The sequence below is a fragment of the Anarhichas minor genome, unplaced genomic scaffold, assembly GCF_050575085.1.
Source record: "Anarhichas minor isolate MPS153535 unplaced genomic scaffold, ASM5057508v1 ptg000009l, whole genome shotgun sequence".
Classification (NCBI taxonomy): Eukaryota; Metazoa; Chordata; class Actinopteri; order Perciformes; family Anarhichadidae; genus Anarhichas; species Anarhichas minor.
This window is the reverse complement of record NW_027466455.1, coordinates 293515-311296: the sequence shown is the minus strand read 5'-3', so window position 1 is coordinate 311296 and position 17782 is coordinate 293515. Positions and strand designations below refer to the sequence as shown.

Below are 17782 nucleotides of genomic sequence, written 5' to 3'. Positions count from 1 at the left end.
CGAGATGGAGGGAAATAGGGACGGAGAGATGGATAGTGGAGCGAGGAATTGGAGGAGTCATAGGAGAAGTTAGGGATGAAGAGACGGAGGGGTTAGAAGATAGAGGGACGTATGGGGACGCGGAAGATGGAGAGGAGATTGTGATGGAGAGGGGAAGAGCGAATGTAATGTTCTGGATATATTCTGATTGAAATTAAGAAAAAGAGATAGCTCGCACTGATCTCCTTCTGCAGGTCACTCCAGCGCTGAAGGGCTCTGACTGCAAAGTCCTGGTCTTACTGACAAACATACCAGGTTCTCAAGCTGCACTCATTCAAAGCTCAAAAGTCGCCCAATGGAGCAACTGAGAAATCAGACAGAGAGATCAGTACCTTCAAAAGAGTAGAAGGCACACAACAGTGCTGTAAAACCAAGGCAATGAAAACATATACTTGTGGTCTTCAGAGAGTATAAATCCAGGTTTTAACCACTATGTCGTGGTTACATAAAAATGTCTTTAGCTGGAGGGCAAAGAGATATTACAAAAACAAAACACTACCTACGCCTTTGTAGCTCACACTTTACTCAGAGAGTCACAGGTGATTCACACTAAAAACAGTGATAGGGTTTCAATTCAGTTATTGTCAATATGAGGTCTTATGACTTGTTATGGCAGTGCTAGCAGTGTTAAAAGATGGCTGGATGGAGGAAAAAGACAAAGAAGCGGGGTGGGCTAATGCTAGCAGAGCCCATGAAGATGTGATGAATCAGATGTCATTAAACGCTGAGAAATTAGCCTTCTGCACTGTGTGAGCGTGTGCGTGTGCGTGCATGTATGTGTGTGTGTGTGTGTGTGTGAGAGAGAGTGGTGATTCATGGTGCCCAAGGAGGCAGAGCAGCAAAACACAGCTGATGTGATATGAATCAACAACCATGGTCAATGCTCTTACTGCTTTCAATAAACGGGTCGGGGCAAAGCTTGTGTGTCTGTCTGTGTGTGCATGTTCATGTGTGTGTGTGTGTGTGTGTCAATATGTGCGTTGTCTGCCTTCATTTTATCCTCCAGGCCCTCTGGCACATGCTATACTTAACATTTTCCAAATTCACTTTTGATACGGACATTGTTGTTCCGGTTTATTCAGCCACTGTTTCTCCAGGCAGATCGTTTCTTTCGGTCAGTACTGTTTATTGTTGTGGTGTCCTTTCTTTATATATTGCTTTATGATAAGAGATTTTCATTATCTCTAATTCTTGCTGCCTTATGCCCAGGGCTGTAAAGTTCTAATCCTTAAGATTCCAGCCCTGGTTGATTTGGCACCAGTGGTGGATCCTTGCAATATTCAAGTTTCTTGTTTTCTTGTGATTACTTGGACGCCTTTAATATGGGGGCGACTGTGGCTAAGGGGATAGCAGGGCCGTCTTTCAATCAGAGGGTCGGCGGTTCAAACCCCGGCTCTGGCTCTGCTAGTCGCATGTCGATGTGTCCTTGAGCAAGACACTTAACCCCAAAATTGCTCCCGTAGCTGTGCCTACGGTGTAGAAATGTGATAGAATCTGAATTGTAAGTCGCTTTGGATAAAAGCTAAATGACTGTAATGTAATATGAAACATCAAATAATGTTGGCTTTGCATTAGCAGTAACTTGCAGCCCACATGGCGTTATGAGAGTGACAGTAATACTGGATTGCAAGCATTTTTTTCCGTGTCACAGCGATTTGAATTCAGTGCTGCGACGGCTGACTCCGCCAACTACTATTTAGAAAGATCATTTACAGAATGTTAATACATTGAATGCTATTGCTGAAGAAACAATGGCCATAAATGATACACATTTTTTAAAATCTTTTATCTTCAAACATTATGCCATCCTGCTCGGACAGTAACAGTCTCTTCTCTTCATCTCTTCATTTTGCTCATTATCGCCTGGTTATATCGATGTCTGCCAGCCTTTCGCCTTACGAAGACGCTGTAAACATGCATCATCAAATGATCTGCCTCGATACTCACACATGTATTCACACTGTGAACACCTGTTGGCTTGATTGAAAGCAGAACATTTTCACAGGTGCGTGTTTATGCGAGTGTGTCAGTGCATTGTGCATTGTGTCATCATTTGGGTTTATTAAGACCAAGACAATAAAGATTGAATCTGCTGTACATATTTTTTTTTCAAACTATTGATACGTCACTGAAACCAAACATCGAAGTGTGCAACTTCCTGAGATTGTATAGATTAACAAGATCCATTTTTTCTATCTTCTTCAAGTGTTAAAGTCCCACTTAACTTCATGACGATGAATCATTGCAGCACCTTCTGCATAGCTCTTATCGATCCTTTATCTTTTCACAGTAAAGCTGGCACTTTGTCAGGTAATATTCTGCAACTTTTCTTTTTTTTTTTATTGATTTGCTCTTTCTGTCGTGCAGCCTTGCACATTTATATTACAGGGAAGCACTTAAGTCAGGTCAGAAAATGAAAGACCGCCCTGACTCGGCTTAAGAAAGGATAATAGACTCTTTTTTTTTTTTTTTAACACAAATGCATCTATGGAAATTATAAATACCATGACACACAAATTAGCTTTTAAATCTGAAATTAAGCCTAGGCTGCATGTTTAACCAGAGCCTTTTAATTCTGCATTTTGCCACTTTGCATTTGCATATTAACAGTCATCCTCTCATCTAATTACTTTCTGTCACTATCCAGTTTAGGTTAAATTCTATAAAAAAGAAGTGCACACCTCCCTTTCCATTAGCAACCCGTAATCCTTTACTATGTCAAATGTACATATTGTGGACTAAAAATGGAACCGATTTGTTTACGGATGAGGACGACATAAAAGACATGATGAGGTTGGAGGGAGAGGAGGTGTGAAAGAGAGAGCGAGCAGCAGCATGGTATATGGAGAGGTGCTTGAGACGTGAAGTGGTGAGTGTGTGTGTGTGTGTGTAGGCGGAGAGAGAGACGGAGGACGGCAGGACATTAACTTACGTAGATACACAGAAAGGAGTTGAGTGAGCCTGATGGAAGAGGGAGGTGGAGATGGACAAGATGTGAGGGGGAAGAAAATATGAGATTCAATGAAGCAGGTAAAAGGCAGAGAGAGGAGAGTAAGAAGGCTGAGTGATACTGGTGAATTACGTCTGCAGAAAAGGGAGAGCGAAGTCCTTTTGGGGGCGTTTTGAGCATCATCAATGTCTCAGAGTTGGGTTTGTACCGTGGAGTGAGGATGGACCTCAACTCAACTTATGGCTCTTGAGTTATATTGTGTGTAATGTAGGCGCCAGTTTTTTTTTTATGAAGAAGAAGAATGCATGGAATACTATAAACAATAGTTCTGATTTTGATACTTTTTCTTTTGCTCTTCGTGAGTCCGACAACGTTACAGGAGTGCAATGCTAAATCAACGGAGTACTCTCCCAACGCGACACCTGCAGAACTACATAATCACTCTTAAGATAAACTTACAGAAATCTGTGACGCAGGAGTGAAGTCCATCTTTTTGACTGAGCAGAAAGAAAGACCAAAGGGAAGACAGAAGGAAGGAGGGTGTGTGGGGGGGTTGGGGGGTTAGTAGCGGGGATAGACGGCAGAAGAGAGAAGCGAGTCGAGTATTGAAGTGACAGGATGTTGTCAGAGCAGCGAGACCCTGGAAGATAAATGAAGACGGGGTCAGCAACTCCCCGCTAATGTCACCACAGATGACTAACTGTAGTCGTGTGTGTGTGTGTGTGGGCGTGCATGTGTTTGTGCGAAGACGGGGTCAGCAATTTTTAACCCAAGGCTGACTAACCATGAGTGTGGAGTGTGTGTGTGTGTGTGTGAGAGAATATACGAGTACAAGGTCAGCAACTTTAGCACTACATGACTGACACCGTTTGTGTTTGTATCTGCACTTCCTCTCTTTATATGTTTTCCTGATGTGACCCAGCAGTTTCTCATTCTTTCTTTTTTGGGGAGGTTATGCCCTGAACATAACCTCTCGGGCAGCACTTCCTCCATTGCTTTAAGATTGAAAGAGTTCCCAAATTGAATTGATTTCTGGGACACTTACAACAAGCTGTAAACACTAATGACACATTATGACCTTATAAAGTTGTTACAACAAAGCTGTTGGCAAACGGTTGCCTATATTTAAACATCCAGCAGACACGGAGCAACATTATATGGTGCTCGGTTAGGGACCATATGTACTCTACCTTTCATAATGCATTTTGGGATACTTTGAGTCCACTTTATAGGGTATAATAAATGTCACCATACATTCGTATAGCACTACAACATGAAACTCACTATATAGGGGACTAGGGAGTAGGGAGTGAAGTCTTTTTGGTTTATGTGAATACTTATTGCCACTGGAGTTTATAGAGAGTGGTGGGAGCGTCTCCCCTGAATTGTGAAAGCAAACCTTTACCTTTGCCTGGATTCTATCAGCCCACTGACATCTTTACGTTGGTCATCTGTAATCACAATTGATTTTTAGAGTTTGCTGTTCACATTTTAGGGATGAGGGATTTCTATCACAGAGTCTAAATTAAAAACAAGCCCATAGTTCTAAAGTCCACATTTCAAATATAGTACTGTGTGTCCCCTGTCTGCTCTGGTGCAGCTAAAAAGAGGTTCCTATTGACTGTTCTGCAGTCCAGATTAAAAACAAGAGGCGATTGATTTTTTTTTCTTCTTCATCTTGGCTCCTCTAGGAGCTCAGGCCGGCTACATCGACTTCAGCTTTTTATAGACTTTATTATTTTAACTTTATTACAGATGCTGGCTACAAGTGTGTTGTCATTTACAGCATTTCTTCACACTTTTCTTTATTAGCTTTGTTTTTTATGCGCTGTAATGACCTTTCATCATTGCTTTTATTGCTTCTTGGTAATCACCTGAAAGCACTTTGCAAACACCTCCTATTGAGTTCTATTAAAAAAGAAGAATGTTGTTATTGTTATTTTAATTCTCATTAAATACAGGGTTTTTCTGAAAGGCCACTTAAGCTGCAGACACTTTAGCTCACCCTGTGCTATTAACCTCACTTTAACCACTTTCTCTATGCATTAATTAAAGGCAATCGAGTTGATTTAAAAGCAGCAGAAGGTGGTTTTATTGCGAATTCATTGAAACCAACAGGAAAACAGCGAGTTCACTCAGCAGTGTGATTGAAAGGTTGAATAACGACTCCCCTTCTGTCTCTTTTCTCTGTCTATCTCAAGGATTTGGACGTCACGACGAGCTGCCTCGACAGTAGAAGTCTGTAGAGTCCAGCGAAGGCCCGACTGCCTCAGCAGCAATGGCTCCAGCAGCCGTATCTGCGCATCCATCCTCTCTCCCCTCCCGCCTCTCCTCGCCCCTCCTCCTCTTCCTCCTCTCCGCCTTCCTCCTCCTGTCATGTCCTGGATCGGTGCATGCAGGTTCATCTGAGAACTGTTCAGCGAGTGGAGACCCCTGTCAGGAAGGTGGGTTGGCCTTATCTGTGAGAAAACTGCAGTCTAATGCATGTAAGGATGGATTAACATTACATGTGAAAGATGTCTGACCTTAACTCAGCAGCTTATTGAGAGGGGTTAACTAGGGGAAAGTGCTCTAGTGCCAGCCATGTAAGCTAATGATGTCACCAGCCTTTGTCACAGCTGAACATAATGATGGTTTAGATCAGTAAAGTTCACCAGTGATACCCAACGGTTTTCCTGTGGTGAATTACTGTAACATTTTAAAATGTAAATTTTGCTCATATTTTGAGGTCACAGCACTGCTTTACTTCATAGTGTATTGTATATTTCTCAGTACCAGTATATTGGTTTAAGGAATCCTTCATTTCTAAAATAGCCTATAAATAACCTCCCAGCACTTATTGCAGTATATCTTAGTCATTCTGTGCGACCCGTCCAGAGGCTCCGCAAATAACAGGAAAGAGATATATTTGCCAGGTGTTAATGCATATTCAACGTTGAACAATGTCAGCAGAATATTCATAACTCACCCACGCAAGGAACGCCTCACCATACAAAGGTGACAGTGTTTCTTTGCCTCCTGAGCAACTGGTGAGTTATCAGCTGATTCTGCCAGTGCACTGCCTTGGATTCATTTCAATACTTTTTATTATGGAAAAGCTCCCACATATTATAATCCTTAATCAGGTTGTGCTGCCACTGATCGTTTTACAAAATTCCCTCAGCGGCAGGCAGTAAATGATTAGAGAGGGAGAGAATATTAAGGTGAGCACACCACATAGTTGCAAGCAGATATCTCTTGTGATCTCTTTGCTGCAAAACTCCTGAAAAACTCAGTTTGACTATCTTTTTTTCCTCATCTCAGGAGTGGTACTGCCCGTGTGGAACCCTCAGAACCCCTCTGTAGGCGACAAAGTGGCACGGGCCATTGTTTACTTCGTAGCAATGATCTATATGTTCCTGGGCATGAGCATTGTCGCAGACCGATTCATGTCTTCTATAGAGGTAGGCAAGAGATGAATAACCACACAACTTATTTTACAGTTGAGATGTTCCATTGTTTCTGCTCCTGACTTCATGCAGTTATATATCATGTCAGTTATCGCCTGTCATCATTAGCTTGGAGAAATACAATGGATATAATTTAATATGACTCATGTTTGACAGCTCTGTGGTTAAATACTGAAATTGCTTATTCCTTTCCTTTCCTTGCTTTTCCTCATCACTTTTCTCTCTTTTCCCTTCGGTGGCTCTTCTACTCTTCTTTCCTTTCCTTTTTGTTGCTTTTCTTTTTGCCTTTGCTGTCCTTTCCATTTGGTGCACCCTCTACTTTGGTTGCCTATGCTCCTCTTCTCCTGTCCTCTCCTCTCCTCTCCTCTCCTCTCCAGGTCATTACCTCCCAGGAGAAGGAAATCACTATAAAGAGGCCGAATGGTGAGACCACCACCGCCACGGTCAGGATCTGGAATGAGACCGTTTCTAATCTCACTTTAATGGCCTTGGGTTCTAGCGCTCCAGAGATACTGCTGTCAGTTATTGAGGTGAGCACAATATGAGCCAGATGGTTGGGTTACACATTAGATTAACCAATACAGAATGTAATGGGAACACAGTCATCGGATTTTCTCCCCACCTATAGGTGTGTGGTCACAATTTTGAGGCTGGCTCTCTGGGTCCCAGCACCATCGTGGGCAGTGCTGCCTTCAACATGTTCGTCATCATCTCCCTGTGTGTGTACGTGGTTCCTGATGGAGAGACGCGCAAAATTAAACACCTTCGGGTGTTCTTCGTCACAGCAGCCTGGAGTATCTTCGCCTACATCTGGCTTTACCTGATTCTGAGTGTCTTTTCCCCTGGAGAGGTGGAGGTGAGAATAGACGGGAATGAAAGTTGTGAAAGTTCGGGGAAAAAAAGAGAAAGTTGGGTAGGGAGCTGTTAACTCTGTCTCTTCTCTCCTCTAGGTATGGGAGGCTGTGCTGACCTTCCTCTTCTTCCCGCTCTGCGTGGTCCAGGCCTGGGTGGCCGACCGTCGCCTCCTCTTCTACAAGTACGTCCGCAAGCGCTACCGCGCTGACAAGCGCCGCGGCATCATCATTGAAACCGAGGGAGGGCCGGATGGAGGAATGGGGATGGCTGGAGGTGGAGCGCTGGGCCCGGGGGGCTTCACCAAGATGGACATGCTGGAGCTGGACGGACAGATGGCGTTGAACAGTCACAGCGGGATGGATGGAGGGATGATGGAGGACGGAGGAGTGAAAGATGAGGAGGACGTGGCCAGAAGGGACATGGCGAGGACGCTGAAGGATCTGAAGCAAAGGCACCCGGATAAAGACACGGAGCAGCTGATTGAGATGGCAAATTATCAGGTTAGCAGGAGTGTGCTTATATGTGCGCATCAATTTCTTAATAAGGGGAATATATTTTAAAGGGATAGTTAGACATTTTGGGAAGTATATTTTTTTGTCAAGAGTCGTTGAAATTATCGATACCACTCTCATGTTTGTGGGATAAGTATGAAGTTAGGACTGGGTGTCGATTAGCTTAGCTTAGCATAAAGACTGGAAGCAGGGGGAAACAGCTAGCCTGGCTTTGTCCAATGTTCAAAACTGACGAATTAACATGTCTGTGTGCAAACAGAAACCTATTGGTTTTAATACAAATTTTATGAAATGTGTGGTTTTATGGCAAGTTGCATGCCATTTAATAACAAACTGCAGCCAAGCACAGTGACTTCCTGGTGTTGCCATTTTCCCCCAAAAAATGACCAGCGTTCTCACTCTAAAGCCACAAAATGTCTGTTTGTCAGTTTCTATGGATTATACAAATGCGATATGTGTTCATAACTGAACTTTAGAGGTGCTAGCAGATATAGTTTTGGGCATTTGGAGGGAGACAAGCTAACTGTTTCCCCTGGCTTCCAGTTGTTATGCAAAGCTAAGCTAATGGCTTTCTGGCTCTAGCTTCACACTTCTGTCAATCTTCTTATGTACCAAAATGTCAAGCAACTCCAAGACATACACATACATTACATTTTAGTCAAGAATTTGATAAACCCTGAAAGTTTGAATGTTGTGTCCACCTGTATGAATATGACTGGATGCTACTAGCTGCTAATTATTAAGGCACTTCTAACTTGATCGCCTTATCTCCACTCCATCTCGACGTTGCTCCGTCTTCACTCAGTTTCTGAGCTAAAGCTCTTTTTACACCTAGCAATAAATTGAAACATAAAGTCATGCGTCACATTTCGTATGCGACTCCTCTGAGGGTGACTTTGTGCTGGAGATGACGCTGTGACACATTGAGATGTGAACAAGGTGTTTAGGTGATAACAGGGACAGCACACAGCTGTTATACAGAGACGATTTCAAGTTGTTCCAGAGCAACTTCTGAGCGGTTAAGTATAGAAGATACGATACTCAGTTTTCTAGGACGCTCCTCATTTCATGTTATGTGCTGATGAAACCACTAGTGGGCAGAAAGGATTGGCTTGATTGACAGCACTGTAACATGCAGCCCCTCTGACATCCAGGGGATTTTCTGCCCGGTAAGTTGTACGAACATTAGATATGTTAGCGTGAAGGTTCATTCTTGGACTTGGAAAGCCGTAGCTTGACGAAAAAATGTGTAACACAAGGTCCACTTGTTAGCTTTCCTTCTGAGTTTACAGCCACATCTCATTGAGTTCATGTGCTAAAGAAGACTGTGAGTAAAGAAGGTTAAACAAAACAAAAGCAGCCAAGGGGACCTTGAGTTAAGATTTTTGGGGGAGTTTAGATTTACAATTTGTGAATTGATATTTATAAGCCATTAAAACATATTGCTTTGTCCTAAATTTAACTTTTGGTTAAATTTGGCATTCGTTTAGTTTGAGTTTGGATTGTCAGTGTGTCCCACAGGGATTAATCGACTAGTCGGTTAATCTGTTCTCATCCCTTGCAAAAAGAAAGGAGCTGCTTATAGATGGCTGTTCTACTTACAGTTGCTTAAAAACATTAAAGAGTATTCCTGTTTTTACCTCCGGTTTCATCCTTTAATGCTGAACTGTAGAAGCTGTCCAGGTTTCTGCTGCTCTCCCTTTCTCGGCTTTCTGCTCCTCCTTCCCTTTGCTTCCCCTCTAAGTCATTTCTTGGTTTTGGTCATTTATTTTTGGTGATGAGGGAAGGAAGGTAAGATGTTTGGCAGGCACCCCAAGGTGCATTGGGCAACTTCCAGATGTTTGTTTGCATACAAGCCTCCCTCCCCCTGCAGCTACTCCCTCAGCCGTGTGCTGTAAATAGAAATGGCAGCTGCCTCGGAGATTTATCTCAACCCAATAGATTAACGTTTTTTGTGGTCATTGTGAAGAATTCAATTAAATTAAATAGCAGTCCCCCGTGGTGGATTTGGACTTTAATTAAGTGAGGCCAGCTTGCTCAGCAAAACCAGATCACATTTTTAACTAAACTAACCGCTACTGCTTCAATTCCTGCAAATGCAGATTTTATTTTATTTTAAGGATTCTCGCTTCCCTTTAATCAAAAATAAATCGCAGTGTTCCCAGCTATGAACCCACATTTAATCTAATGGTCTCCAAATCTACAGTGGCTAATTTGTTCATTTCCTATTTGTTGGATCGTTAGGATCCTAAATTGCTATTCAGCCATACATTTTCATTGAAGCGTGATTTCACTCATGTACTCATTTATTTTGACTGATCTGGCAATATCTTTGTCAGAAAGCACAGACGGTTACAACTTTTTAAATCATGGTTGAAGCTCCAGCGTCACAAACCCCAGAGATATAGGCCTGCATACTGCAAGTGCAGGATCTGGGTGTAGACCTCAAGCATCCAGCCTATCGAAGCGTTGTCAAGCAACTCAGTGACCTCTAGTCTTCCTGTAGAGACAGAGAAAGAAATCCCCCACGAGAGATTCACTGCTCAGCCTTTAAATAGCAGCTGTCAGTTTGAAAGTAGAAACTTTTGTAAAAGAAACACCAATCTGGAAAAAAAACAAAGAGTCATAGATTATCATGATGAATACAATAGATGACTTTGCTGATTGATTGGTTTTGTTGATCAGGTCCTGATGCAGCAGCAGAAGAGCAGAGCGTTCTACCGTATCCAGGCAACCAGGATGATGATCGGAGCCGGCAACATCCTCAAGAAGCACGCTGCCGACCAGGCTCGCAAGGTGAGTCACACATAATCTCCACTCGTCACCGTTATTCAAAATTAGAAAACTCCGATCTGACTTTTTTTGCTGTCTGTCTGTCTGTCTTTTTGTTTTTGCAGGTGGTGAGCAGCCATGAGATCCATGCACAGGAGGACGACCCTCACACCATCAGGATGGAGTTTGACCCCTTTTTGTACCAGTGCTTTGAAAACTGTGGCTCCCTGAAACTGACCGTTGCCAGACGTGGAGGAGACTCCGGAGTTACTGTCAAGGTGTGTGTGTGGCATTAATGCAAGAGAGTGGAGTTCAGAAGAATAGCAATCAAAGTGTGTATAAAAAAAGTGTGTTTTGTTTGTGTGTGTGAGGGAGAGGAGCCAAAAGCAAACAGCACAGTAAACACAAAAATCGACTCTGAACTGATTTCACTCACATCTTTGGCAGTTTTCCTGCTCTTGTCTGATCTTAATCATAACATGTCGTCACCTCTAGAGAGCTTCCTTGTTCTCTTCTCTGGTCGGATGCTGCTACAGCTATAGAAGTGGATGATGAAGGAGAGCTGGGAAACAAAATACAAAACATTTTATTCTCCAGATCTTTTGATTTCAGCTCAAAACACATCCTCTGGCAAAGGCTCATTGAGTTTGGGTTTAACGCTGGCCTCATGCTCTGATTAAGAGATTTTCTTTAAAGTCTCCCACAGGGGGTCTGTGTCAGTGACATGATACGGGATCTGCTCACTATTACTACAGGGGCTTGGCTTTACTGCGTCTCCCCTGATCTTCTCCCTGTATACAAATTAAACTACGATGCAACATCAGTGCTGTCTGTAGAGGAAGTCTTACGGCATGGCCTCAGTCCGCCGTCTACTGAGGGCTGAGGATGTTAAGTGAAGTGGCCTTTTAAGCCCACACACATTATTACCTCCACCAAACAGGGTTTCTCTATGAGGCTACTTGTGGTTTATGACGCACTTGTTGAAATGGTCAAAAGTTTCAAGAATCTATTCTTAATCCCAGACTGCAATTTAAGTCTTGTTGCATATACAAGAAAAGTTCAAAGAAATCTACTGTGTACTTTATCCTCTATCATTGGCTGACAGGCTATTCATATATAAATAACATTTTAGGCAATTCATCACTTTTCTGTTATTATAATCACATATATTTCAAACATCTGAAAAATATGAATCCTCAGTATACAAAGTGATTATAACCAATGAGGGCAAATGTGTAAGGCTTTGTATGGGATGGAGAGGGTTAATAAACAGGACAGATGGAGAGAATGGAGAGGATACAGGGAAAGTTTTGTTGTACTATCTTCAAAGTCTTTATTATCATGCTGTATCTGACCAGAGGGCCCAGTTTAATGAAGCAGTTCATCTTGTTTTCTCTCACCCTCTGTTCACATCTCCCCAAATGACTCTCCTCCATTCCTTTGCCGTCCTCCTCTATCTCTTTCTCCTTCTCTGTTCTCTGTGTCCTCCCTCTCCGTTTGTGTTTATCTGCCCCCTTTTTCCTATCTTTTCACTACTGTTTCATGTTTTGACGGCTCTTTTCGCTCTCCCTTCACCCTCGTCTCACCCCGCTTCCCATCTCTCTGTGTTCCTATCTCCCCCAGGTGGATTATCGCACGGAGGACGGAACAGCAAACGCAGGTTCAGATTATGAGTTTGCGGAGGGAACACTGCTGTTTAAACCAGGAGAGACCCTCAAAGGTAAAAAAAACAACAGTGATACAATACTTTCTGGCATATTTTCAAAAAACACATCCCTGACATTTAGGCTTAAATAGCGGAGGTCATCTGCAGCACCTTTGGCAAACTTTTCCACTGGCTTTGACAAAAATATGATTTTAAAGTTTACTGTTGGAATAACTTTGCATAAAAAGGAGTAGCATGAACTAATCACAACCAAAATCCACATCCAGAGATCACAGTCGGCGTGATAGACGACGACATCTTCGAGGAGGACGAGTATTTCTACGTCCACCTCAGTAACCCTCGAGTGGTCGGTTATCCTGAGATTGGCACCGCCCCGCTGGATGCCAGTGCCACCCCCAAAGCCGTGATGGGTGACAATCACACAGCAACAGTGACCATCTACGATGACGATCACGCAGGTGACAGAGATCCCTAAATAATCAAACAGGAGTTGTCTATCTGGATGTAACCACTAACACACAGGACTTTATATTTTGTAACTCACTTTCTTTGTAAGGAAGAGTTAGTGTTTATTTCTGTTTGTCTTTTACCTTCTGTGCAAGTTTAAAGATGAGAAACAAAGAAGTGTCTGCGCACCATGTGCTTAATGTTGAATCCATGTAGGTCTATTGCTTTGCGACATAGTCCCAGGATATCCTCAAAAACGTATCACAAAGAGTTCCAGTCCCTCAGTGTCGACATTTTTGCAGGTACTGGAGTTTGCTAACATCCAAAGAGAATTAAAGTGGGAGTGGGTGGTAATCTATTATCCATTACATTATATATATATGGTACACATTGGAGAACAAGCTAGTGAGTGAGAGCGTAGGTGTTTATCAACCCCATCTTTCATGTCTTTCTAGCGTTTCTCCCCTGTGAAATAACGTACTCTCTTTCTTTCACAGGCATCTTTACCTTTGAGACCGCCTGTCAGAAGGTGAGCGAGAGCGTGGGTGTGATGGAGTTGAAAGTGCTCAGGACTTCGGGGGCCCGAGGCCTGGTAGCCGTCCCCTACCGAACCGTGGATGCCACCGCCAAAGCAGGGGAGGACTACGAAGTCTCCGCTGGCAAGCTGGAATTTCAGAATGACGAGACCATGTAAGTACAGACGTTTTGTCAATATTCGTTATTTAATTAACCCAGTCACAAGTTCTCATCACTTACTGGGGCACTTGACCAATGACCTAGTATAACAAACCCACTCAGAATATTCCTTTTATTCATCAAAAAATATGTTTTTGTTGCATTACAAGGTGACATATTTCTGGAATGCCAAAGACACATTGCTCTTTCTCTGTTTCCTTTCTGTGTGATCGACTCCCGTTCAGAAATGGCTGTTTAGGTTAATTGAGTGTTAAAAATGCGTTCGTAGTATAAATAGCTCTATAAGGCAGATAACAGCGTAATTATGCCACTTTTCAAGGTAGGCTACTCTGCATTAAAATGCTTTCTCACATATTCACGCACATGTACACACATACACACACACATACACACACACACACACACACACACACACACACACACACACACACACACACACACACACACACACACACACACACACAACTGCTCTTGTGTCCTTGGGCACATGCATTTTTAATATGCTGACGTTAGCAGTGTTAAATTGACCAATACATAAAGCAGTTGGGAATGCAGTTTCCTCAGCGCCTCCTGGGGCCTGTGAAGCAAGTACTGTGTGTTTGTGTGTGTGTGTGGTTTTGTTCTTGTATCTGTACGAGGACCATTTTGAAGAACGAGGACATTCATGCATAGTGAGGACATTTCCGCTGGTTGCCACTTCCTCAAGGTGCTGTTTGACTGACAAGGTTAGACGTACGTAGGTTAGGGTTAGGCTTGAACAGCAGTTAGTGCTCAAGTGTTATGACGTGGGGAGTGTCGACGTAGTTATGTCAATGAGCATCCTCACTCACTCAAGTGTAATGATGCAAATGTGTGTGTGGTCCGTCTAGGGGGCTCACATTTTGGCAAGGCCACTCAAAAGCTGTTCATCTGGGAGTGAGTGAGAGACTGAGAAGATGGCATGTGTGTGTGTGTCTACCTGTGTGCGTGTGTGTGTGTGTGTGTGTGTGTGTGTGTGTGCTCTTGAACTGGAAACAATTTTAGTTTTTGACCTGAGAGTAAAGTCATTTTGTCGGGTTTTAATTGCCTTTATTAGTGCAACTGAATGACAGGAAATGGGGAGATCGAGGGGATGAAACGCAGCAAAGGGCCACAGGTCAGAATTGAACCCGGGCCGCTGCCAAGGCCCACTTGGAGCGCACGCTCTACTGGGTGAGCCTGAAGTCGACCCGTGAGTGAGGACATTTTTGTCTTCAAAGACATATACTGTAATTGTGATCAAGGCTTCGGGGCTAAGGAGGGCATGATGTCAATGAGGGTCCTCACACGTATAGCAGTACAAATGTGTGTGTGTGTGTGTGCTGACACCAGCCGGCCTCTGCGTGTGAGCGCCACTACAAGGGCAGGGTGTGTTAGCATGTGTGTTTCTGTGAGAGGATGTACCGTCACTGCTTATGAAGCTCTGTAGCAAGTGAGCTGTGGGGTTAGGAAGGGGTGAGAGAAGAGTGAGGGAGAACTAAAGAGGGCCAGGGGAGAGATGGAGGGATAAGAGAGATAGACTCTATGTCCTCTGTTGCTGCTGTGTCAGTACAGAAACTAAAGAGAAGGCTGATGCCAATGGAGTTAAGATGCTGTTGGAGCATTTGCTACAAGAGGATTAGAGAGATCAGTGGGTGAAGTATTTTCTTTTAGAGATTGTAACTCTGTGGGTCAAGATTAAACAATAAAGCAACAATAAGCATCTTCCTCCATGGGTGTGCATGAACAGTGCAAGGCTTCACAAAGAGTCTGAGAATAATACTGACAGTTTTAAGAGGTCAAAGTCTCATGTTTTGATTCGGACGAATCCACTTCTAGCTTGCAGTATGCATTAATCTGAGCTACGAAGTATATATTCTGCAATAAACTTTTGTTACAAAATGGATTAAACTGATTTAAAATACTTCTTGAGCACAGGTAGAACTTGAAATGACCAATACACAAATTATTGCGCGTCTGCTTTTTACATGTTTTTTTTATAGTTACTCCAGTGGGGCATTACAGTTTGTGCTAGTTGGTTTTTCTTTATGAAAAATCTCTTTAAATTAAATATCATTGTGCCTTGTCAGCAGTAATAATGTCAGAGATTCTTTGGCATTCTAGTTGTGTCTTGCTCTTTTTAAAGGCTTTTTGAGAAAATGTACAAACCAGAAAAAGGACTCGTGCAAACAGGATGCGCGCTCTCATAATGTCCATCCCCGTCTTTATTTTTTCGTGTCTTTTCTTGCTGCTACCCCTCTGTGTGTTTCCTCTCCTCTTTTCAACATTGTGTCTTTGAGCCCCTTGTCAAAAATGTCCCACTAATGTAACCCTGCCTTTATCCGCTGCACTCGTTTGTGTCTTTCTTCCCTCCATCTGCCCTTTTCTCTCTCTTTTCTGTCTTTGCCTCATAACATGTCTACTCTTGATTGACCTTGGATTTGCTCTGTATCATTATTTCTTTCTTTTTTTTCTTTCTTGTTCCCGTCTCAGTTCCCGTCTCTCCCCCAGCTCTCACATTCTGTCTGCGATATATTTAGATTTTCTTCCATGCTGGATGAGTTTTATCATCCCCCTCCTCTCCTCCTCCCTCGTTTCCTCCCTTCTTCACCTTCTCCTCTACCCACACCTCCCTGTCATCTCATGTCTCTCCTCCCTCCCCTTTCACCCACTCCTGTTCACCCTTGATTCCTCTTCATTTGCATCTTCCTCCCCTCCGCCTCTCTCCTTTTTTATTTACACTGTCAGACTTCCTCTTTTATTCTCCCTGTGTAACCTTATTCCTTGTTTTACGGGACTCGACGCCCTTGTCTTGCTCCACTGTCTCTTTCTCAGCTCCTGTCTTCTCTCCTCCGCCCTTATTTCATCCTTCTCCTCATCCTCTCCCTCCATCCATCGCTGTCTGTCCCTTTAGTCAGAGAAAAGGGACTTACTGCCAAGGCAATTTAGCTGGATCACAACCCAGACATAACTCACCATGCACACTGCCCTCCATTCTCTCCTGTCCCTCTTACACTATGTCTTCTTTCAAGCTGCGTAATAGTTTTGTTTACCCATTTCAATTTTCTGCCTTTAAGCAACCCCACATTAATCTGTCACTTTTCTTGTTTTTCCTGTCTGTTGGAATGAGCTTTCTGAAAAGTTTGAGAAAAGGGTGAAAGTGGTAAAAGTCGGTAGATGGATCATGGGAAGGGAGGGGGAGGGGGGGGGGGGGGGTGAAGAATGGGTGAGCCAGGTGCTGCTTAAAATTCTCAGGGAAAACCTAAAAGGCATTGGAGCTGAACTGACAAGAGGAGAGGAGAGGAAAAGAGTGTCAAGAAGGAAGAGAAGAATTTCATGAGCTCTAATTTATACAAACGAATGTGATTCCACAAAGAAAATTCCCTTTTCTCCTTCATCAGAGGTCAGAGGTCAGGTTTCAACTGAATGCTTCTTCTTCAGCAAGGTGGATGATTGCTGAAATATGTGTAAAGGGGCACTTCACCAAATTTAATGTCAGTTTACTTGTCATGAAGAGTACTAAGCCTGGGAAAACTAGAGTTGTTCTCATACCGATACTAGTATCTGAAATGCCTCCGATACACTCAGAATGTTGCACCGTACATCCGATCCGTACATCCTGCCTGATCGGTACTGCAAATGGTCAAACTAGTATAACACACCTGTGGTTTAAAACTCCTGTCTACCCTATTTTTCCCGTGATAAGGCTACTTTGAGAACAACAAATCCATTTGTCAAGTCAGAAGACATAAACCCTGGGTTATCTCAGTTTAGAGATTACACATTTATAACAGAAAGCCAGCTTTCATGCCATTTTAGAGAGATGTGAGCATTTACCTGGGAAGATGTAACTAAAGACACTGCTCTGTTGAATTATTGGAAATGTAGGAACCATCATTTTTAGAGCTCGACCCATACTAGTGACTAAAAGTCAGGATTGACTTTGAAGATTATTTTTTAAAACCTCCTTTGGCTCCCCCAGCTTTATGGAAGTGCGACATTAAATTGCTGGAGGCCCCAAGTTTCAAAGGGTAAATTTCCGACTTCTTGCCAACCAAGAGGCCACCCTGCCATCCAAATGATTGGGGAAATAGCATAGATGGATAAGGCATGAATAGTAGCGGAAAGGCATTCCAGAGAAAATGTGTTTTCATATGCAAGTCACGGAGGGAAAAGGGAAAGAAACGTAGAGTGAAAATGGAAGGAGGAGAAGATAAAGAGGGATGTCTTCGTTACTTAATAATGAACCGAGGACAGAAGTGATGGTGAAAGGCACTGAAAGAATGACGTGAATATGTAAATGTGTTAATGTCAGAATATTCTCTCACTTGAGTGGAATGTATTCGGTGTTACTCAGTTGGAAGTCACACAAACACATACATACAGCACAGTAAATATA

At 43.0% G+C, this 17782-nt stretch overlaps 1 protein-coding gene across 3 annotated transcripts in view; it reads left to right on the top strand.

Moving 5' to 3' along the window:
• Positions 1 to 5209: 5209 nt before the first annotated feature.
• Positions 5210 to 17782, top strand: part of slc8a4b (solute carrier family 8 member 4b) — a 38328-nt gene continuing 25755 nt past the window's right edge. For all 3 annotated transcript variants that reach the window (XM_076086928.1, XM_076086927.1, XM_076086929.1), the window contains exons 1-10: positions 5210 to 5433; positions 6293 to 6432; positions 6816 to 6968; positions 7067 to 7294; positions 7389 to 7793; positions 10491 to 10601; positions 10703 to 10855; positions 12201 to 12297; positions 12510 to 12701; positions 13188 to 13380. In XM_076086928.1, coding sequence (XP_075943043.1) covers positions 5268 to 5433; positions 6293 to 6432; positions 6816 to 6968; positions 7067 to 7294; positions 7389 to 7793; positions 10491 to 10601; positions 10703 to 10855; positions 12201 to 12297; positions 12510 to 12701; positions 13188 to 13380 — 1838 coding nt within the window. In that variant the 5' untranslated portion in view covers positions 5210 to 5267. The remainder of the gene's footprint in view (positions 5434 to 6292; positions 6433 to 6815; positions 6969 to 7066; positions 7295 to 7388; positions 7794 to 10490; positions 10602 to 10702; positions 10856 to 12200; positions 12298 to 12509; positions 12702 to 13187; positions 13381 to 17782) is intronic.